This window comes from Callorhinus ursinus, unplaced genomic scaffold (assembly GCF_003265705.2).
Source record: "Callorhinus ursinus isolate GAN/ISIS: 27379988/994484 unplaced genomic scaffold, GSC_fseal_2.0 scaffold9, whole genome shotgun sequence".
Taxonomy (NCBI): Eukaryota; Metazoa; Chordata; class Mammalia; order Carnivora; family Otariidae; genus Callorhinus; species Callorhinus ursinus.
The window spans coordinates 10,396,720-10,419,612 of record NW_027397071.1 but is presented as its reverse complement, the minus strand read 5'-3'; the positions used below and the strand labels follow the sequence as shown (position 1 = coordinate 10,419,612).

At 44.5% G+C, this 22,893-nt stretch overlaps 1 protein-coding gene and 1 non-coding gene across 5 annotated transcripts in view; one reads left to right on the top strand and one right to left on the bottom strand.

Annotated features, from left to right (window-relative positions):
- FNDC7 (fibronectin type III domain containing 7) overlaps positions 1-20,000 on the top strand; it is a 28,268-nt gene extending 8,268 nt beyond the window's left edge. For 3 of the 4 annotated variants that reach the window (XM_025872082.2, XM_073895999.1, XM_073895997.1), the window contains 9 exons: positions 2,557-2,814; positions 4,759-5,013; positions 7,160-7,417; positions 8,492-8,746; positions 9,922-10,176; positions 12,080-12,340; positions 15,773-15,802; positions 18,855-18,923; positions 19,010-20,000. In XM_025872082.2, the coding sequence (XP_025727867.2) occupies positions 2,557-2,814; positions 4,759-5,013; positions 7,160-7,417; positions 8,492-8,746; positions 9,922-10,176; positions 12,080-12,340; positions 15,773-15,802; positions 18,855-18,886 (1,604 nt within the window). In that variant the 3' untranslated portion in view covers positions 18,887-18,923; positions 19,010-20,000. The remainder of the gene's footprint in view (positions 1-2,556; positions 2,815-4,758; positions 5,014-7,159; positions 7,418-8,491; positions 8,747-9,921; positions 10,177-12,079; positions 12,341-15,772; positions 15,803-18,854; positions 18,924-19,009) is intronic. The other variant, XM_073896000.1, reaches the window with a different exon arrangement.
- LOC112824701 (U6 spliceosomal RNA) lies at positions 894-995 on the bottom strand. Its single transcript, XR_003208503.1, has one exon. It is a non-coding gene; the product is annotated as a U6 spliceosomal RNA (small nuclear RNA).
- Positions 20,001-22,893: the final 2,893 nt, after the last annotated feature.

Genomic DNA, 22,893 nt, shown 5'->3' with positions numbered 1-22,893 from the left:
GTGATTCAGGATGGGCCCGGTAAGTCAGGATGTCTGTGATAAACCAGGGTCCCTGGGCTTTTTCCTAGACATTCATTCATTCTTTCTTCCCAGAAACAATGATCAAGGGCCCACTATGTGCTGGACGTAGTTTAGCTGATGGGGACACAAAATTAATTAAAGCATAATCCCTACACTCAGAGAACTGAGTGTGTCTTGGGAGAGACCAATGTATAAAACAGTGGTGACAGTTCCGTGTAATAGAAGGATTTGCAGGCACAGAGCGGCTCGGGAGGAAGCCTCTCCACCTGGCTGGGGACAGGGACAGCCTTCTCTGACAAGTGACTATTTTCTTTAAGTCTTCCTCTTCATTTGTTTCCCATGTTTTAAAATTGTGTAAAGTTTATTTATTTATTTGTTTATTTATTTAGATTTTATTCATTTATTTGTCAGAGAGAGAGAGAGAGAGAGCACAAGCAGGGGGGTGCCAGGCAGAGGAAGAGGGAGAAGCGGGCTTCCCGCAGAGCAGGGAGCCTGATGCGGGGCTTGATCCCAGGACCCTGGGATCATGACCTGAGCCGAAGGCAGATGCTTGACCGACTGAGCCACCCAGCATCCCAAAATTGTGTAAAGTTTAGATTTAGCCTTCCTATTAGTTTGCGAGGGCTGTCGAAACAAAGTACCTCAAACCAACTTAAACAACAAAAATGTATTATCTCCCAGTTTTGGAAGCCAGAAATCCGAAATCAAAGTGTCGGCATAGGTGGCTCCTTCAGGGCTGTGAGGGAAAGATCTGTTCCAGGCCTTTCTCCTTGACTTGTAGAGGGCACCCTTCACAGTCACATGGCATTCATCCTGGAAGTGTATGCCTGGGTCCAGACTTCCTCTTTTTGTTATTTTATTTTTATTTATTTATTTTTATGAAGTGCTTCATGATTTTGCATGTCATCCTTGTGCAGGGGCCATGCTAATCCATATCATTCCAATTTTAGTGTATTTGCTGCTGTGGTGAGCACAAAATTAACCGTCTCTATAAGGACACCAGTCATATTGGACAGGACCCACCCTAATGATCTCATCTTACTTTAATAGCATCTACTATGACCTGTTTTCAAATAAGATGATAGTTGGAGGCACTAGGGGTTAGGACTTCAACATGTGAGTTTTGAGAGGACTCAGTTCAGCCCCTAACAGCCCCCAACTACTCTACTCATTTTTCCTGGTTCTCTCATGCCCCATGAGGGAAGGGGCAGGTTGTCCTAAAATGCTGCAGGTGACCCTTACTAGCCTTGGGCCCAGAATTACCCCCAGAGCAGATCTGCGTCTGCAGCTAAGCTCACCATGAAACAGGGGAAGGGTCCTGTGAAGATGGCCTATTGGGGGAACATGACAGAGCATGAGTTGTTGAGTCTGTTTCCTCGAATGGGGCCTTCCCTGGGTCCAGAAGGTCCTGCTTTCTGCTCCTATGCTATGCAAGGAGATCGCGAATGCTGGCCAGGTGGGCCTCATTACAGCACAGATTCTGAGAACTGAGGCCTGTTTCTCTCCTTCCAGCCCAAGAGAACACTCCTCAAGCTTTTTCAAGAGGATAACCCTGAAAAAAAAGGAAGGCGTATTTCTGAGGATATAGAGGGAAGTGTTTTTGGAGATACTAAAATGACTGCCTCAATGTGTGACCATCACACCTGATATGTTCCTTCCTGCCCTTTGATTTAGAATGGAATGAAAGTCTGCTCCTCTAGAAATAGTTATAACCTAAAAGCTCTTACAGAAAAAGTCTTAGCAGGTGTCAAAAGTAAGGAAGGGAGGGGTCTGCCTGGCTCAGTTGGTAGAGCCTATGACTCTTGATCTCGGGGTTGTAAGTTCGAGCCCCAAGTTGGGTGTAGAGAGTAATCTATAGTCAGTTAAGTGGCGACTCTTGATTTCGGCTCAGGTCATGATCTCAGGGTCAGGGGATGGAGCCCCACATCAGGCTCCACTCTCAGCGGGGAGTCTGCTTGAGATTCTCTCCCTCTGCCCCTCCCCCCCACTTGTACTCTTTCTCTGTCTCTCTAAAAGAAATAAATAAATCTTTAAAAAATAAATAAAAAATAAAAAGTAAAGAAGGGATGTTGTTGAAGCCCAATCCGTTCAGCTTCATCAATCAATAATAGAATATTTGACCTACCATTTAATAATAACATACCCACATGGCCCTTTTGGCCCTTCACATTTATAATTTCATTTAATTATTCAATCACTTGTTGTGCTGTGCATTCACTGATTCATTCATTCAAAATATGTTTATTTACCATCTCTATGTGCTAGGGACTGATCTTATTAGATCCATTTTACAGATGATAAAAAAATTAAATAACAGAGTAAATACCATGGCCAAGGTCACATAGCTAGTCATGAGTTTGCACAGTCAACGGCAGATGTGTTACCCTAAATCCCAATGTTATGCTCTAAACACTAGCAATTCTCCTTCTGTCATGGTTCCTCATCCTCCAAGCTCTGCAATATTGGTTGTTAGGCCAGATCTTACTTGGGTTCTTGAGGCTACTGCAAAATCGTAATTGTTTCTCAAAAATCTAGGTCCTCCAGCTCCTGCCAACATTCAAGTCTCTTTTGACAGTGGTGCTCTGAAGGCCTCTGTTTCATGGGCCCCCACGGAAGGAGCTTTCAACTATACTGTGATGGCTTTGAGCGACTCTTCAGAGCTGAGCTGCCGTACAACTCTCAGCGCCTGTACCATCTCCTCGCTCCAGTGTGGGACTGAGTACCTCATTTCAGTTTTAGCAAGTAATGATGCTGGTGCTAGCAAATCAACTTCCGCGGAGGCCCTGAGAACTGGTACGTAAACAAGTGTGAGATCACCGTGGGGCTGGCGACCCAGGGCGACTGCCAGAAGGGAAACAAAAAATCACCTGATGATGTTCCAGAACACTCTGGAAGCAGTGAACATGAAAGCCTGGTCCGAATGAAAGCATTGAGTTGGACATTCTCATGAGTCTTAATAATGTGATCGTGATACCAGATATCAGGCATTGGAAATAGCACTTCTTTGAAAATTGGTAGGAGTCCAGGCTCCTATCTATCATTAGTTAATTTCCTGTATCCTTTGTGAAGTTGTACAGATTCTAAGATCCAGTTGGAGTGATACACAGCTCTAACTATGCAGTACTCTTCCTTACCTCATGCTTCACAGACCTAGGCCTGGTGGGAGGTATTTTTTAAGAAAAAGATGGGTGGTCTATAATTCTTCGTATGTGTTTAAATATCTTCCCATTTTCATCTTATCGGAGAAATAAAGACTTACATATGTGGAGGTTTACTCGTCTAGTTAAAAACATCTGTATGTTTTGGTGATGGGAACTAGCATTTAGTGATGACCTTCTATGTACCAGGCACTATAAGTACATTATTTTACTTAATTTTCATGACATCTCAATGAGGTAGGCTCTATTGTCTCCTTTTTCAGATAGAACAACTTTAGGTCTTGGGCGCCTGGGTGGCTCAGTTGGTTAGGTGACTGCCTTCGGCTCAGGTCATGATCCTGGAGTCCTAGGATCGAGTCCTGCATCGGGCTCCCTGCTCAGCGGGGAGTCTGCTTCTCCCTCTGACCCTCCCCTCTCTCCTGCTCTCTCTCTCTCTCATTGTCTCTCACAAATAAATAAATAAAATCTTTAAAAAAGAAACAACTTTAGGTCTGAGAAGTGAAGTAATTTTTTCAAAGGCATACCAATAGTAAGTGCTAGAGCTAGGATTCAAGCCCAGGATTGCCTGATTTTCATCCTCTAAGCCAAGGAAGATGTAGATAATCACAGTAATGTTCATTTTACCCAACAGTCAGAACTATATCACTCTAAGCATAAAAGGCTTCTGAACAGAGAGGAAAAGAGCCATCCCCAAGCTGATGCACTGTGTTTCTCAGGGAAAAAGTAATAGCCAAGCTCTCAGATCCACGGTTTCTTATGGTTCTTAAATTAAGGTCACTGATAGCACACCTGGTGATTTGGCTTCTCTTTTGACAGCTATGGATGGCACATTAGAAATGGTTATGAGGTCGGGATAGCTGAGCGTGAAGGAAGAGATAAGAATACACTTTCAAAAGCACAGCAGATCCAAGTCAGTCATTTCATGCAGGAGAGAACCATGCAGTGTTTCCCAATCTTGGATGCACATTAAGAGAATCTGGGGAGTTTTTTAAAGATCCACCCAAGACCAATGAAATCGGAGCTTCTGGGAATGGAGTCTGGGTCTGACTAGTTTGTAAAAGTGCCTCAGTTAATTCTAATGTGCAGCTGGGGTAAAGCGCCATAGAAGGAATCCCGCACATTTACGGTCGGGAGACACCACTGCACTTCGTGTAGAACAGTCAGGATCATGGGCACGGCCCACACTGATCAAGAAAAGAAATATGTTTAGAAAGTGCTATGTGTTTCCTGGGTTCCAGAATTGTGAAATTTATTTTAGGAGGAGTGCCACTAGAGATGGCTAAAATCTTAAAAGCATAGAGATCAAAAGAACAAGCTTCCTTTGAATTCCTTCCTTCACGCTGTGCTGATCCTGGCATTGCCTTCACACGGAAACGCAGCGGTATTAACCAAGGGGATCCATGCCTGCTTCTGTACCGTGTGAGATAAGTTTTACAACACGTGAGAACGTCTCGTTGCTGTGCACATGCTATTTGATTTATTCCTTGTCCGGCGCCTGCGGTATCCTGGACAATTGCAAAGATGCAAAGGAAATCTCCTGCAGGACTCTGATAGCTGTTCATTATGTACCATTTCCTAGTTGCTTGTGCCCCTGGAAGAGTGACCATCCAAGAAGATCCTCCAGGCCACCTGTCTGTGGCTTGGTCCGATGTAGATCTGGGCGATTACTACGTGGCCTTTGTGAAGAGTGATGATGGCTTGGAAGTCCACTGCAACACATCCCTCACCCAGTGCAATTTCTTATCTGAATGTGGCTTCACTTACTTTATCAGTGTTTTTGCCTATAACAAGGCAGGGCAGAGTCCTCTGGGCGATGTGTTCAATTACACCACAGGTAAGTTGCACTTCATGCTTATAAAGGGAGTGCTGAGGTTACTAAACTCTACAGCAGCATAGATCACCTATTGCACTAATTGACTTACATAGACTACCTTGGCTCTCACATTCCTTCCAGATCAGGAAATTTTGGCTTCCTGGCCTCAAGCTTGACAAGAATGCAAGGCTTAGGAGTGAAAAGAGAGCAAAGAATATAGTCGTTCACACCTGCTCTGAGAAATTAAAACCTCCACCAAGATCTATTCAGTGTTCAGCCCCCTGTGCAGGGTGCCGAAGGGGATGCAGTCATCCCATCTCAGGAGTTCACTCTTTCCCCAAGACCCAAAACCAGAGATGAAATTGCAAAGGCATGGTGAGGAAGGTTCTGCAGCAGGACACCTGTGTTTAAGGCCTAACTCAACCACTAACTCATTTGTAAAATGAAGATAATGACATTTACCTTGTTAGTTTCTTAGTATACTCCACTGCAAAATGGGACAAACAATGAGAGCATGAATACGAAAAGGTCTTTGTATGTGGCAAAGCACAGTGCAGAGTATTTTTATTAGCATCCTTATTACTGTTATTCTCCTCCATTAGACTTGGATCTTCTCTAGAGCAGGGACTGTTTTATTTACCTCTTCATCCTCAATGCTTATCATAGTGCGATCAGCCTATAGGAGAGTCTTGATTTTTGAAGAATGAATGGAGTGAGTGACTTGAAATTAATTAACCATGCTGACAAATAAGAACACTGTATCATTATGTACATAACGCTACTAGCTGGATTACAATAAATTTTACCAAGATGAAGGAATCAAATAATTGGTGCTTTTGGAATATGGATTAGGGGGCTACCAATCAAGTCTCAAGAGCCTGGAGGGCCTTCCAGAAGGAGTGGCCTCGACCTGAATATTGAAGGGTGGATGGAATGTAGGTGGGGCAAGGGCATCCTAGAGAAAGTCCAAGCTGAGTTAGACATTTGTCAGAATTCATCCATGACATAATATAGGGTCTCTTCTAAGATCTACTAATACAATCATGCTTCCCCCTCCTCCAGCCCTCAGTTTTATCTGGTTAGTGTCAGGAAAGATTGATAGGATCCAGAAGCTAGACCAGGTATGAGTTTTCTCATGCAGAAGAGGGGAACAACATTCCAGTGTAGGGTTAGCGGTCTTTGAGGCATAGGTAAATGAGAGCATATGCGGGGTGGGGAATTGAGAAGACTGGTGTGAGGGCGCCTGGGTGGCTCAGATGGCTAAGTGTCTGCCTTCAGCTCAGGTCATGATCCCAAGGTCCTGGGATCAAGTCCCGCATTAGGCTCCCTGCTCAGTGGGGAGTCTGCTTCTCTCTCTCCCACTACCCCTCCTTCCTGCTTGTGATCTCTCATTCTCTCTCTTGCTCTCTCTCTCTCAAATAAATAAAATCTTTAAAAAAAAGAGAGAGAGAGAAGAGAGAAAATTGGTGTGGCAGGCGATGGGGAGGCACAGCTCAACATGTAGACTGGATGCAGCTTGTAATGACCTTGGACATCACATGCATAGGGGAATTATCCTCTATTTAGTGGGTGTTAGGTCAAGATCGGAACTGGACAGATCTGTAGGAGATTCTCTCTCTCTCTCTCTCTCTCTCTCTCTCTTTTTTTTTTGAGAGGGAGAGGGAGGGGAGGGACAGAGGGAGAGGGAGAGAGAGACTCTTCCCTACCCCTTTGGATTTTATTTGATTTTATTTTAACATATAATGTATTATTTGCTTCAGAGGTACAGATCTGTGATTCAACAGTCTTGCACAATTCACAGCACCCACCATAGCACATACCCTCCCCAATGTCTATCACCCAGCCACCCCATCCTACCCACCCCCCTCAGTTTGCTTCCTGAGATTAAGAGTCTCTTACGGTTTGTCTCCTGGAGAGAGAATCTTTAGCAGGCTCCACGCCCAGGCCGGAGCCCAATGCCAGGCTTGATCTCATGATGCTGAGATCATGACCTGAGCCAAAATCAAGAGTCTGATGCCTAACTGACTGAGCCACCCAGTCGTCCCATGGAGATTCCTGCAGCAATTTAAGAGAGTGGTGGCAGAGGCTCTGGGCACCAGGAGGTCGGGTCCCTCTGACATCATTGCTCCTTTACTGACCTCCATTCTCTCTCTGCTCCTGCTTCCAGCTCCCTGTTGTCCTACCGACATCAACCCTGTGTTGGTTTCCAGTGACAGAGTAGAGATCGTCTGGTCTCCTGTCCGCGGTGCCGAACTTTATGAAACCAAGGCTGTAGATGGGTTCACCGTGGTTGAGTGCAATGACACTGCTCCTGCTTGCACCCTCTCAGCTCTAGAGTGCGACACCAAGTACAACATCACCGTGTACTCCTTCAGCGAAGTCCGGGGCAGCAATATGTCCTGTACTTCCCAATTTATAACCACAGGTATGATGCAGCTATGACTTCCTTCACTGACCTTTGAACAATTCACCCCAGCTACGCCCCTCAGGATGGGCATTCAGTAAGAACTGTAAGGCCACTCTGTGGGGACCATTAGAGCCCCTGTCTTCCTACAGAGAGGCCGAAGAGAAGGTAGAAGAGGGGAAGTGGGAAGAAAAGAAAACCAAAAAGGAGGTCATGGGAAGAGTGGAAGGTTTCCCCAGTGATGACTTCAGCCATTCAGTTCCTCTGACTTTTGGGGGACTTATCCATATTCACACTATGAAGGTTAAGCCCACAAATATTTGTCTTTCTTTCTTTTTTTAGAGAGGGAGAGAGAAAGAGAGAGAGTGAGCTGCTGGGGGGAGGGGCAGAGGGAGAGAGAGAGTCTTAAGGAGGCTCCACACCTAGCTCAGAGCCCCACACGGGGCTTGATCTCACAGCCCTGAGATCATGACCTGAGCCTAAATCAAGAGTTGGACGCATCTGAATCCAATAAAAAAGTTCAGATTGCCCATAAACTTCCCAAGTTGAAGGATATAAAAATAAATTTTCACTCTTTAATTAAGAAAAAAGAAAGAGTTGGATGCCGGGTGCCTGGGTGGCTCAGTCGGTTAAGTGTCTGCCTTCAACTCAGGTTGTGATCTCAGGATCCTGAGATCAAGCCCCCTGTCATGCTCCCCGCTCAGCGGGGGGGTCTGCTTCACCCTCTCCCTCTGCCCCTACCCCCTGCTTGTGCTCTCTCTCTCTGTCTCTCAAATAAATGAATAAAATCTTTTAAAAAAAAAGAAAGAGTTGGACACTTAACCAACTGAGCCACCCAGGAGCCTCAAGACCCCAAATGTTTGTCTTAATTGCTTTTGCTTTTGGAGCTCAAAATGCCTCTTAACCTTTTCCAGTGAGTCCGACGCTATAGGAAGATAATACCATGTTTCCCCACAAAGGCTCTATGACTCTGTCCTCCGTGCTTGGTCTGGTTGAAAGTAGTGATGATCTCATTTGGGGGAAAGATCAGTTTTAGATCAAATGGCACACCTGATATTTCTGACTCACACTGTTTCAATGAATAAACTCTCTTAGCTCCTTGCAGTCCTGAGATAAAAAGCGTTTCGAAGGATGCATTCTCCACAATTAACGTGCACTGGCGACCCACCAATGATGATGCCACTTACACGGTGACAGCCCAGGGGGAGACAGGGCTGTTTCGGTGCAGCAGCAGGGGAGAGTCCTGCGCCATGGCGGGCTTGCCCTGTGGCTCGGTGTTCTCCGTCACCGTGGTGGCGGAGACACAGGCCGGCCGGAGCCTGCCCAGCTACAGCGTGCCCCTAGAAACAGGTCGGTAGCAGCCACCAGCCTGAATGTTGACTTCAGTGTGGTCCTTAGATACTGTTCTAAGACATGAACTTTCTCATTTGATCTGCCCGGAGTGTGACAGAAATATGTTAAACTCATAAACAGCCCCAGTCTCAGAAAATAAGACTTGCAACCCTGGGACACGGTTTCTGTAAAAATGTCATCAGAAGACTCTAATATAGTCATATGCTGACCTCAAAGGAGGGGTACATGGAGTCTACAAAACATGTGTTTGAATTCATACTCCTCCGTGACATAACCTCCCAAAACAGCTAGCAAGTGGCCAAATGAGCTGGCTTATTTTTTATTTCTTTGGCTCAGCCCTTTCAAATCTTTCTGTAGAAAATGCTTTCTGAGGTTCAGTTTGCTAATTGGTAAAAGGGGCATCGTGGGTTCCTGGGAGGGGGCACGGCGTGGGGCAGGGTATGAAAGTTAATGCTGCAAGCAATCCACAAGGTGCCTGATACATAGTAAGAGCTTGGTAAGAGCATGCTGTTCCTGCTTCATACTGCTGGGTGTAAGGCAAATTTAGCAAATTACGTAAAGCCTTTGGACATTATTTTCTCTTATGTACAAAGGATGGCACTTTGGACTATAAAAGTTGGAACATAAAAAGCAGCAGAACAGAGACAATGCCCAATACTCAGGAAGATTCTAGATAACCTATATCCTGAATCATGGGCCCCTGAAAAATTGAGAATTGGCCGTGATATTCTTAGGTGGCTAAAAATACTACAAGCTTTTATATCAATAATGCACTATGAAATGCATGAAAAAGGCAAAATACATTTAATTGTAAAGTCTATAAAATGTTACATTGAGAGAAGAGGTGAACACAGCCATTGCTTTGAAATTTGCAACTGAAATTGCTAAGGTTGGGGAACAACAAAGGATTTCTTCCTTATTCTGAAAAAAATTGGAGCTCACATTACCCACAGCTAGTTAGTGCTCCACGTTCTTGAGAAAAGCACCCCCTATGTACACTTGATGTTAAATAACGTATCCGAGGGAATGAGATTTTGCTTAACAAAATGAGATTTTGCTTAACAATGGAAGGTTTGAGAAATTTAGGATATTGAATGAAATACAGACAAAATACCATTCTTGGTTGTTTTCCGCAGTAAATTCCCAATTCTTTCTCTTTTTCCCCACCTAAGTGCCGTGCTGTCCAGCTGGTCTGACAGTAACTCAGGTCACCCAGTCGTTAATCAATGTGAGCTGGACTGTTGGGACTGGGGCCCAAACCTATGTGACAGTTCTGGAGTCGCACACCGGACAGTCGAAGTGTCTCACCCATCAAAACCAGTGCCTCCTGGGTTGCATCTCTTGTGGCGTCAATTACACGGTGGTATTAAAAGCGATTAGTGCCACTGGGTTGACTGCAGACTGCACCTACCAAAGTTACTCCTCCAGTAAGTGACTTCTTTTAAACCCCAGCTCTGGAATACCAGTAAGGATTCTGACTATTATAAGTCCAGACACACGCCCCTCCTTCTCATCTAAAAAGATGCTACCTCTCCAGCTAGCTAGCTTTATCAATTCAGGTTACTTTCTAAAATGTTTACAGTTTTCCTCTTGACTTAGAACCTCAAAGCTTCAGAGGCTTCTGTTGTTGGTTGGTGAATTGATTCCCTTGGTAACACAGTTCAGGTATACTCTTCCTGAAGGGAGGACCTATTTTTGTATGGCACGGCTCCTCGCAGCACAGAGTAACTCAGTCTGGCAGAGTTCTCAGAAAGCATCGAGGTCACACATTCTGTTTGGCTTGAATTCTTTTGTTTTCTTTTTTTTTTTTTTAAGATTTTTATTTTTATTTATTTGACAGAGAGAGACACAGCAAGAGAGGGAACACAAGCAGGGGGAGTGGGAGAGGGAGAAGCAGGCTTCCTGCTGAGCAGGGAGCTTGATGCGGGGCTCAAACCCAGGATCCTGGGATCACGACCTGAGCCGAAGGCAGATGCTTGACGACTGAGCCACCCAGGTGCCCCTTGAATTCTTTTCTTCTCATCATATTATGCTACTACCTCTCTCTTCTAAACCATGCCAGTCCCTTCTCTGGTTTCTTACTTCAACAGGCTGAAAGAGCACTGTCTACTGGCGGTTTTGGATCTTGTTCTTCACAAAGACCAAACCATTAGGGAGTAGCAGGGGAAGGTAGAAGCGGTACAGGTTTAGCAAATAAGATTCTCTTGTATGATTCTGGCCCACTGAAGTGGCTGCTTGGAGCACTGTTTTGGAAAAGAAAAAAGAAAAGGAAAAAGAAAAGAAGAGAAAAGAAAACTCCTAAAAATGCCTTTTTAATGAGAAAGAGCACAATGATCAGTTAGTTGTATCTGCCCCGGGAGCATGGAACGGGAGAGCTGAAATATAATTTTGCCACCTCAGGGGCAGTAGAAAGAGTCTTCAACCAGAGCCTAAAGACATGGCTTCTTATAAGCTGCATTGCCTTATCTTCCCTGACCCAGTTTCCTCAGTGGTAAGAGAAATGGTAATAACTATAATGTGAAAGCATTTATAACATGCTATACACAAGTAAGCCGTTTCATACTTTCTTTGGATCCCTTTTTTTCCATTAGATTTGCTACCTAAATTCTAACCCTGATGCCCAGTTCTGGGAATATGGCCCACTGCTTATCTTCACATGTAAAAAAACTTTTTGTTTTGTTTTGTTTTTTTTAAAAAAAGGAAAGACTAAATCCAATGAACCTGATTATCTATAACTGAATTTTTTAATCATTATACAACAACATTTTTATCTTAGTTACTGAGTAACCCACCATTTGGTGCCGTGCCTGACACAGAATGTGTGACCTGCTCAAGGCATTTAGAAAAGAAAAAAAGAAGGACCTAGGGAGCTCGCATGGACAAAGTGTGGATGAGCAAAGCCTGGTCACTGGACCGCGGTGTAAGTGACTACTTCCCAGGTGTCATGCTACTCAGCCAGCAAAATAGGTCTTTCCAATTAAAGCTGAACGCAGCCAATTTAAATTCAATCCCGCTAAAGTCACATGGAACTAGGGCACCGTGAAAGCTCTAGACAAGGATCCTGTGCATTTGACTCACATAGTTTGAGATGCAATATGGATCTGCCAAGTGGGGACTTTTGGACCCACCACTCTTCTCTATTAAAAATGCATGGCCCACCTCGCCAGCACACATGGATTTCTACTCATGGAAAGAACCTGAGTACCCCTTCAAAGAATGCTCCAATCCTGTATTATTTAGGTTACTTATATTCTTTCCCCATAGTAATAAGGGCCATGTTTATCCGATGGTGGAGTAAGTGATTTGTGTCTGTTTGTTTTTATCCTTCAGGTGCCTGCTGCCCTTTGGGAGTGAAATTATACAGGCTGGGCCCTAATGGCATTCGCATCTACTGGCAAGCGTCTAGGGGCTCTGCCAATTACAGCACTGACCTCTATGGTTCCAAAGGCATTTTCACGTGCGCCCCAAGCGCTGGCCTCAGTTTTTGTGATGTCACCGAGATACCCTGTGGGGATGTATATACCGTGATGGTCTCACCAGTTGCTGAGACAGGACTGAAGCTTACTTTCTGCCCCCAAAAAATATATTCAGGTAGATTAAGTTACAACCCTTTATTTAAAACTAACTCTGAACTCAATCTGTGAATTTAGACTCAGAGCAATCACACTTATTTGCTATGTAGGAAGGTCAACAAGGTGGGAACTTTTTACATCCTGCGGGTGGATTCTGGCTATGGGGACCTCAAGCTTCTTTGGAATTGTGACGCTTTCTTATCATGTGATTCGGCGACACTCCTCTCTCCGTTGTCCCTTTCTTTTTCAGAAAACGGACCAGATGCTTGCTGTTTAAATAGTAAGGCAGATTTAAAATGATCTTCTGCTTTGAGATTTGGGAATAGATTTTAACATAGTCTCAGAGATAATGAAAGACACCCTGAAACGTTGGAAATTAAGAGACTTGAATCTTTCTTTGCACAAGTTCAGACTTATAACTGAGGAGAAGTCGGAGGATCAGGAAAAAATGAACTTATAAATCATAAACTAGGTTTGGAAATATGAGTGGGCAGGCAGACTGTGATCACAAAACAAGACTGTCAGCAACTGCCATCTCACCAGAGCTGGTGGAGAAACATTAGCAGTTCTCCTGCTCTGCGTACCAGCACCTTCTGCTACCTTGCCCAGGACATAGTCATATATTTCTAAAAAAAATTTTTAAAAGAAAAGAGATGATAAGGCCCTAGAATTTTATAGGTGATCACAGGAAGAGGAATAAGTATGGGCTTGGAAATCTTTACTGATGGGGTGCCTAGGAGGCTCAGTAGGTTGGGCGTTTACCTTGAGCTCAGGTCATGATCCTGGGGTCCTGGGATCAAGTCCCACATGGGGCTCCCTGCTCAGCGGGGAGCCTGCTTCTCCCCCGCCCCTCCCCCTACTCGTGCTTTCTCTCTCTCTCTTAAATAAATAAATAAAATCTTTAAAAAAAAATCTTTACTGATAACCTGAATCTAAAATTCCCAATTATGTGTAGGTGACGAGAAGACGCAAATGGCCCCTGGACAGAACCAGGCCAGCTTCTCTTGCTGGTGTTCTTGCCGCCCTTGGCTGCCATGCTCTGATTCCTTGTTTTTTCATTATCTTGTCCACAGGACAAGCTGGCCCAGAGTACTGCCCTATGGGAAGGGACAGGAATAGCTTCTTAGGGTGAGGATCAGCTCTTCAGGAAAAAGAGACTTTCGCTCAATAACAGCACTTCATCATATCTGCATTATGTTTTATAGTTTATCAAGTATTTTCACATTCAGTATCTCATTGAATGTTCAAAATAACTCTATGGTTAGGTTCAACAAAGTTTATTATCTCCGATTTATAAATGAAAAAAACAAAGTTTCCAGGCTCCCATATCTCTATCTATAACGCTTCATTTATTTATTTGTCAGAGAGAGGGAGAGCACAAGTGGAGGAGGGGCAGAGGGAGAAGCAGACTCTCCACTGAGCCGGGAGCCCAATGCAGGGCTCCATCCCAGGATCCTGGGATCATGACCCAAGCCGAAGGCAGATGCTTAACCAACTAAGCCACCCAGGCATCCCAACACTTCTCTTCTTCTAACCCCTAAATTCATATTCCTATACCTCTACCTGGAGGTGCCCCAGGCACTTCAACTCCTCAGGGCCAAACAGAAGTCCTGATCTTCTCCTGCAATTTCTAATCTTCCTCCTGGCACCCTTGTTTCGGGTATGAGAGCTGGAAACCAGCTTCCCTCTCCCTCACCCTCCATATCTCAGGGGTCTCCAAGTCCTGTCCTGTTCACTTCATGATGGTTTTTTTTTTTTTAACTTTTTAAGTAACCTCTGCACCCAACATGGGGCTCAAACTCACAACCCCAAATTCAAGAGTCACATGCTCTTCCAACTGAGCCAGCCAAGCACCCCTCATGATGGTTTTTATTTATTTTTTTCAAAGATTTTTTTTTATTTATTTGAGAGAGAGAGAGAGAGAGCACAGACGAAGAGGGGGAGGAGCAGAGAGAAGTAGACTCCCCGCTGAGCAGGGAGCCCGATGGGGGGGCTCAGTCCCAGGACTCTAAGGTCATGACCTGAGCCAAAGGCAGCTGCTAGACCAACTGAGCCACCCAGTCACCCCTCATGATGGCTTTTAAATCCAAATTCTCTTCTCTCTCCTACACCTACAGTTATATGATAGGTCCTCACCACTTCTACCCTAGAATACTGCACCAGTCTTGTCTTCCTGAGTTCATGCCAGCCTCCATACTATTACCAGAGTTGTCATTCCAGGACACTGATCTGATTGTGTTTCTTCTATGCTTCAAAGTCCTCAAAGTGTTCCAATTCCCAATAGGATAAAAGTCAGTAGTTTGAGCGTGGCATTCAAGGCTCCTCCTAGTTTGTCTGTAGTTGGTCTTCCTACACCTGCATTGTGCAATAGATATTTAATGCAAGCCATGTATGAAAAGATTTAAATTTTCTAGTAGCCACATTAAAAAAATTAAAAATAGGGGTGCCTGGGTGGCTCAATCGGTTAAGTGTCTGCCTTTGGCTCAGGTAATGATCGTTCACACACATCTGCCGTCAGCACACACATATTCCATGCCATATCGTGCTTCTGAGCTGATGCAGTACTCTCCTCTTTGCCTGGAATTTCACCTCCACCAAGAGAACTCCACCAGCACAAATCTCCTCTCCTCTGTGAAGTCTTCTCCAATTCCTAGAGGCTGATTTCATCTTCTTGCTCCCTCCTTTGTGACACCATATGACCCACGTCTTTACCACACCATATGACTGTGAGTTGAAAATGTGTTATTTTCCCTAATAAATGGTCATCTCTGGACTCTCAACATATAGCACATAACTATCACCCAATATATTTTAAATTAAAAAATTAATGAATTAATGAGTTTCTGTGTTTCCCAAGATACTACAGCCAGTATGTTAGCCACCAGAAGTCCCTGTTAGCTAGAGCTCTAATACCCTCTGGTGGGATGCCATCTCAAGGCTGCTGTCATTCCACTTTAGTAAGGATTGGGTGTCTAGACTCAAGTTAGGGAATCCATCTCTCTGGTAAAAACCAGGTGTCTGGGGGAAATTTTTTGGTTTTGTTTTTTGGGTTTCCTTTTTTTCAATATCAGTGATACCTTCCTTTGATAATTAGGACAACACTATAAATGATACTAATGACTATTGTTTATTGAGGGTATGTGCCTGGCACTATCCTAAGGGCTTTACATACACTAACTCAGTTGATCCCTGTAACGACCTTATGAGGTTGGCGTTCTAATTCTTACCACTTTACAGATAAACTAAAACACAGAAAAGTGAAGTGACCTCCCCAAGTCATACTGCGAGTAGCTATCTCCTCTTATCACTCAAGCTGGTTCTTATTTATTCTTTGCTTGACTATCCCCTTATTCTTTAAGTTATATCTTCACCATCTTTTTTAAAAATATCTTCACCATCTTACATATGTCAGTTAATATGTTGTAAATGCTTTTGTTGTTATTCATTACAGTAACCTGCTCTGGAAGTACACTTGGAATGGGTAAGTCATTTTTCTCATGGATAAAATAGAAGAGAATTTTTGTTGTTGCTCTTTCGGGTGATGTAATGAAGTAGGAATCAAAGCTGACTTGGTGATGTGAGAGGCTCTTGGCCTCCCCTCCCACAACTTTTCTCCCCTACTGGAATGCCTCCCCTCAGATTCCACCGGTTGAGACAGATTCCTTTCCAGTCGGAAGTCTTTTCAGTCTCCTAGGGTCCCACAGGAGAATGTAAATACGGTTCAGTAGAGGCAGCTGCTTCATCCTTCACTTCAGAGACTGGTTCCCAGCCCTGCTGGACAGTGAGTCACCTTGAGAGCTTAAAAGTAATTGATGTCTGGTCTTTATCCCCATGAAATCTGATTTAATTGGTCTGGGATAAGTCTGGGCATCGGGATTTTTCAAAGCTCCTTAGGTGATTCTAAAGGAGAGCTAAGCCGGAGAACTGCAGCTTTCAAGCAGACCTTCTCAAACTTTATTGTCCATACAAGTCACCTGGGACCTTGTTAAAACTAGATTCTGATTTGGTAGGTGTGGGAGGATCTGAGACTTTGCACTTTTAACAAGGTCCAGGTGATGCCGGTGACATCGAGGCTGCGTGTCTGACCACACTTGCAGTAGCCAGGTGTTAGAGGGAATCTGTTGGCTTGCAAAGAGCCAACGCGTCTGCTTCCAGTTTGCAAGGGTGGATATGTCCCGTGGGGGAAATGGGGGTACTAAAGGGGAGTTGGTGTAAGGATCAGTCCTATGCTCAGGACTGATCTCGGCTAGGAGGCTCCTAGCTGCACGTGGAGGCTACTCCTGGGAAGGGCTGCAGGGATGACCACAGAGCTGTGAGTGCTGACCCAGTGAGTAGCATGGGCTGCTTCACGAGGAATCCTTGCCATGTCTTCTAGGGACCCCCTTGGTTTGGGGCTTTGGGAAAACCCCCAGGGAATATTATCAACCCCAAACTACAGACAGGATGGACACACACACACACAGAACCACCTTCCCAGTCAGACATGGCTGACCTCAGAGGCAAGGAGTGGAAATGAAGTCTTCTTATCAGTAAACCCCACAGGAGAGCCTCCCAGTTTGGGCCAGCTCTCCATCCAACACTTCCACTGGCAGGAATTGGGTCTGGAGTCTCCCTCCACTGCCTATTCTTTCTTTCTTCTCCTGGTCCGTTGCTTCTCTGAGGACAGCAGGACACATGCTTTCCAATTCTTGTCCACCAGCAGGTCTGAAATAAGCAGGGAGCCTGATGTGGGGATCATGACCTGAGCCGAAGGCAGACACTTAACCGACTGAGCCACCCAGATGTCCCAAGCCCCATTCATTTTTAAAAGGTTTTTGTTTCCAGCGACTATCAGGAAACCAGCCTAGCTTATTAAAAACAAACTGAGGAAACTTCTAAATTATAAAAAAATTGCTTTAAAAAACTCCCAGAGGACTCATGACCACAAGCCCTGGTCTTCAGTGAAACGTACAAAGGCCTGGGTCTGCGTTTTTGGAAACCATCCAGTATTGGGACAGTATTTAACCAGTGTTCCCCTGAACCGCAGAGGGTAATAGACGTGACTCGGGGGCCCCTGGCTGGAGACAAGTATTGTGTTATAGAGGTCTTCCCTAAAATTTTGTTAAAGACAGAGTTGCAATGCTTTAAAAAAAAAAAATGCTTGAAAACCATCACTCACAGACTTTGCTTCTCATCAGCATCACCAGAAAGCTTGTTCAAAATGTATAGTCTCAGGGGGCACCTGGCTGGCTGAGTCGGTAGAGCATGTGACTCTTGACCTCAGGGGTTGTGAGTTCAAGCCCCACCTTGGGTGTAGAGATGACTTTAAAAAAATCTTCGGAAAAATGTTTTGTAAATGTGCAATCTTAGGCCCCACTCTGATTTATTAAATCCTCAGGTGATTCATATGCATATTCAAATTTGAGAAACACTGCTTAGGTATTAATTCTCAAACTTTGATGTATATCAGAATCTCTTGGAGAGCTAATAAGGAATGTAGAGGGATGCCTGGCTGGCTCAGTCGGTAGAACATGCGGCTCTTGATCTTGGGGTCCTGAGTTTGAGCCCAGGCCCAGGCCCGTTGAGGTGGGATTAAGGCAGACGCTCAACGACTGAGCCACCCAGGCGTTCCTAGAGAGCACTTAATAAATGGTAGTTATTATTAATTCAGGATCCATTTAAGCTTAGCTCATGCTCTATTATGTGCCAGTTATTAACATTTTAAGTTGCTACTTCTAGAAGATATTTGCTTTGTAACCTCAATTCTCATAATAACCTAATTCATTGGTTCTCAAAGCATGATCCCAGGGCCAACAGCATGAGCAACATCTGGGAACCTCTTAGAAATATAATTTGTGGGGCTCCACCATAGACTTAATGAGTGATGAGTCAGAAATTCCAGGCTTGGGGCCCAGCAATCTTTGTTTTAACAAGCCCTCTGAGTGATTCTGATGCACGCCAGCATTTGAGAACCACAGCCCTAATTCAAAGAAGCTACTGTGATGCTGGAAGTTTGATTCAGGTTGGAAAAGAAAGGGAAAACAATCTCCCTGAGGCAAGGGGGCTCTAACAGGAGGTAGCCTGACATCACTCCGTGGAGGCATTCTTTGTCCTCAGCATCCAGCCTCACCTGCACTTGCAGGGGAATTTTCCTCCCTAAAACTCCCTCAGCAGTTAAATGGAGTTATTATGTTGTCCCTACACAGCCCCTTGAATCAGTAAAACGTGGGAGCTGTCTGAGAACACAACAAATTGGCCTGGGGGTAGAGAGGAAATTCTTTGTCCTGAGTCGGCAGACTGAGCTCTGAGAGCCTGTGGGTGGGGTCATTTCCTAAAGCACCCTGGTTAGTTGGAACCTACTGGTCAGTTTCTTCTTGCCCTTTGAACAGTTCAGATTGTCTTAATTTCCTGTTTACTTGCCATGAAGTGCTACAAAAACAGCAATTCAAATCAAAACACCAAGCTAACTCTGAGACATTTGAGGACTTTTTAATTTAAGAAAATGTCTGTATTTAATGTATTTTGTGGCTTCCTCCCCTCCCTTGCCCTTTCAGTGATTTACAGAGGGAAAAGAAATGCAGAATGACACAGTGAGGCACGGATAAAAACAGAGGCTTAACCCAGTGAGTAACTTAAATTGAAAAGGTATGAGTCAAAGGCAAAGTTTTTTGGCTTTGTTTTTAAAAAATTCTTCCCATATCTTTTGCAGGGTTGATTCACTTGTTAGTGTGATTAGAGGGGGAAAAGCTCTATTAGGATACAACAATGTCTCTAGGGTAGAATAAGCTCTCTTGGCCTCTGGATGGACAACTCTGACTCCACTTCCTGAAAGCAGGCAAGGTCAGGTGTGTCCTCACCTGCACAGGAGTTCAAGATCTGCTATGGAGACGACTCAGTAGAGCAATTAATCCAGAAAGTGCTCTGGAAGACTGCCACGGTGAGCTCGCACACTGGGAAAGTTCTGGAAACGTAAAAGGTTTGCTTTGCAGAAACTGTCTCTGAGATTTCATATCCAAACACCACACAGACTTCCACACATGCACTTCATAGCTATTTCATGGACACCGGCACTTGCCACGCAGGCTTCTTGCCATTCAAGGGCTGCAAATGTTCACTCCCGGAGAGCTTGAAATCAAGCCACCACGAAGAGACCCTGCTCATCTCAAGACAGACCTCCAGCAGGACCTCGGCGTAGGTTGGAGAAAGCAGCTTCCAGGACAGCCTTTGTAGTGTTCGCCAAGCCAGAGCATCATGTGATGTTTTCTCTGCGTGAGCATCTGGGCAAGCAGAGCTGCTGGCCTGTTGCTGGAAGGATTGCAGTCAAGGTTGTGAGTGAGCAGAGGTCAATGGAGGGACAGCCAAGGCAAAGCCTTCCTCAGTGGCAGACTGACATGCACACGTCTTTTGTGGGGAGGACCATCAATCTTGTTGGTCACATCCCCCACTCACACTGGACTATTTTCATCTTTGGAGAGGAAAGACAATGATATATAAATCTATTGTACCTAGAAAAATGTTTGTCCTTTGAAGGCTTATTAAAAAATAGTGTGGGGGCGCCTGAGTGGCTTAGTTGTTAAGCGTCTGCCTTTGGCTCAGGTCATGATCCCGGGGTCCTGGGATCGAGCCCCATATCGGGCTCCCTGCTCCGCGGGAAGCCTGCTTCTCCCTGTTCCACTCCCCCTGCTTGTGTTCCCTCTCTGTGTCTCTGTCAAATAAATAAAATCTTAAAAAAAAAAAATAGTGTGAGTAGGGGCACCTGGGTGGCTCAGCCGGTTAAGCGTCTGCCTTAGGCTCACATCATGATCCTGGGGTCCTGGGATGGAGTCCCTGCATCATGCCCCCTGCTCAGCACAGGAGCCTGCTTCTTCCTTTCCTTCTGCTGCTCCCCCTGCTTATGCTCTCTGTCTCTCTTTCTCTGTCCAATAAATAATTAAATCTTTTTAAAAAATAGTGTGAGTAGGAAAAACAGCGTCTGTTGCATCAGAGAGCACCACAGAGTAGGGCTGAGTTTAATTCACTTTTGTTCTTAAGCACCGGTATATGAACAGGAGCTGAACTAGGTGCCTCTACATCACTTGGAGAACTCATTGCTTAATAGGGATTTCCAGCCATCACCTCTGGAGATTCTAATTCAGTACATCTGGGACCAGGCTTGGGAATCTAGTTTTAACAAACTCGCCAAGTGACACGTGGCCAGGTTTAGAGAAACTTAAAAGGTTTGCATTGGTGACCTCTTTCCTGAAGCAAAATTTTAGGCTAAGGAGTGTTAAAAGATAAACTGGGGCATATTAAACATTTTAAGAGTTTGAACAGAACCTGATTCTAATTTAGTAGCATCAAACCAGAAGTGGTTAGGAGCACTCTACTGTCAGGATCTCAAGGAAAGACCTTCATAAAGAAGAGATAGAAGGAAAGCAATATTATTTGATTGGCGATAGCTTAAGGGGTTTCCATATTTGAGAAAGCCTATTTGGCTGTTTGGTTGGCCTTAGATTATGATTTTTTTTCTTAAGATTTCATTTATTTATTCGAGAGAGAGAGCAAGCGTGAGCACAAGTAGGGGGAGGGAAGCAAGAAGCAGAATCCCCTGTTAAGCAGGGAGCCTGACACGGGGCTCGATCCCAGGACCCTGGGAATCATAACATAAGCTGAAGGCAGTTGCTTAACCAAGCCACCCAGGAGCCCCGGATTCTGATTTCTTAACCTTGAGACACTATAGGCTTAGGTTTTGGTTTGCTTACACAGGCTGCCAAGACATTAGAACCACCTCAGTTTAATGGCCTCTTTGTTTAACAGAAGACAGAGGGCTGTGACATGTGAGGAAAGATTGGTGAGAAGATCTGGAGGGGTCTATGAGGTTCAGAGTGGGTCCGTGCCATATGAGGGCAACCATGAACTGGGGCAGTGTTCTGGGCTGTGGTGCAGGGCCCATGTGAGACTGTGGGGAACCCACTTGCCAGCAGGTGTTCTCTCCAAATAGAGCTGTGTCCATGGCTGACTGGAATGGCCAAAGAGCCAAGGGCTAAGGCCAAATGAAGGTCAGAATCCTTGGTTCTAGGACACTAGGGGGCTGGGACCAGTACATCTATACCTTATGAACACAGAAAATGAAATGACCATTTACTTTACCTAGGCAACTGACGCTGGGCTGTTTTGGTCAGAATTCCACAGAAGACAAGATGGTCCACACTGGGTGAACATAAAACCAAAACATGGATGTAGCACATGTCCTTCTAGGTGCTTTCCACATACTCAGTTCATTCTCAGAACAACTTTATGAGCTATATATTATTCTTTTATACAGATAAGAAATATGAGACTCAGAAAAGTCAAGTAACTCACTCATGTTTACACAGCTAACCAGTTGAAACAAGATTCTCAAGGGGCCAAGTAAATATGTAGCATTGATGAGACCTACTAATGCATGATATTTTTATGGAGACTATTTCTCTGGATTATCATGATTAAGTCATCAGTTATTAATGAAGAAGAACTGGGAATAAGATGGTGAGTGAGTGATCTGCCCTAACTTAAGAGCTTTTGGTTATTTTGATTAGTTTTCTTTTTTCAAATTCTTTCAAAACATCATAGGCAGATGTTTTGCCTCTGATCAGTGTTGTTGGATTTTACCTTACATTCTGCCATGTCATGTTCAGGAGACTCAAATTCCTTGTTCAATTTGCTTAGGCAAACAAACTAGAAGAGACAGCTCAGGGAGGTTATACAAAATTAGTCGAGCAAGGGAGGGTATGCAATATGGTACAATGGAAAAGGCAATGGTCTTGGAGCCATTCCAATGTCTTACATGATTTATTTAACTTCTGAATCTCAGTTTTCACATCTGTAAAATGGCAATAAGTGTTTTCATCTTGTTGGGCGGTATGAGGTTTTATCACAGTTAACACATAAATGCAATGAAACTGAAGTGTTTGAAGTCACACTGCTACTAAGAGGCAGAGCCAGGATTTTAGGTTGTGGACCTGTATCTTTGTGAAGCTAAGGCACACATTTGTTCCACTATAACACACTGCCACCTTGGAATCTAGCCTTCAGGGGCATGAGCCACAGCTGTATCCCATGTGATCCAAGTCAAACTTCCAAGCCCAGAGGGCCTTTCTGTGTCATTCCCTGGCACCTGGAGGCACTTCACCCACCTCATTCCTCTGTCTTGGTTTGACTCTTTAGGGCAAGGAGCTCCATTTCAGAGGGTGAGTCTGCACTGTCATGTCTTCTTCTTATGGGTTGGGGCCCCACCTCCTATACTAAGCAGAATCTGATTTTCAATTGCAGAGGGAGAGGGAAATAATGTGTTCATTTGTTTAAGACTCGAGCAGCTGAGCCGATTTAACGTACGTTTAAGAGGCCGGGGTTCCAGGTTCCATTCCCATATAAGCCATGACTGGAAAAACCATTAATGCCACAGGTTGCGCTTGAACCCATTTTATGGCTGCTTTTATTCTTCATTCTCCTTTTCTCTCCTACAGAGATATATTGCAAATTATCCCATAGACTACTCTATTGCTTTCTGTGTAGCTTATGCCTTATCCTAGTCCTCACTCCACCACAAGGTATCAGTTTCCTTGTCTTTAACGG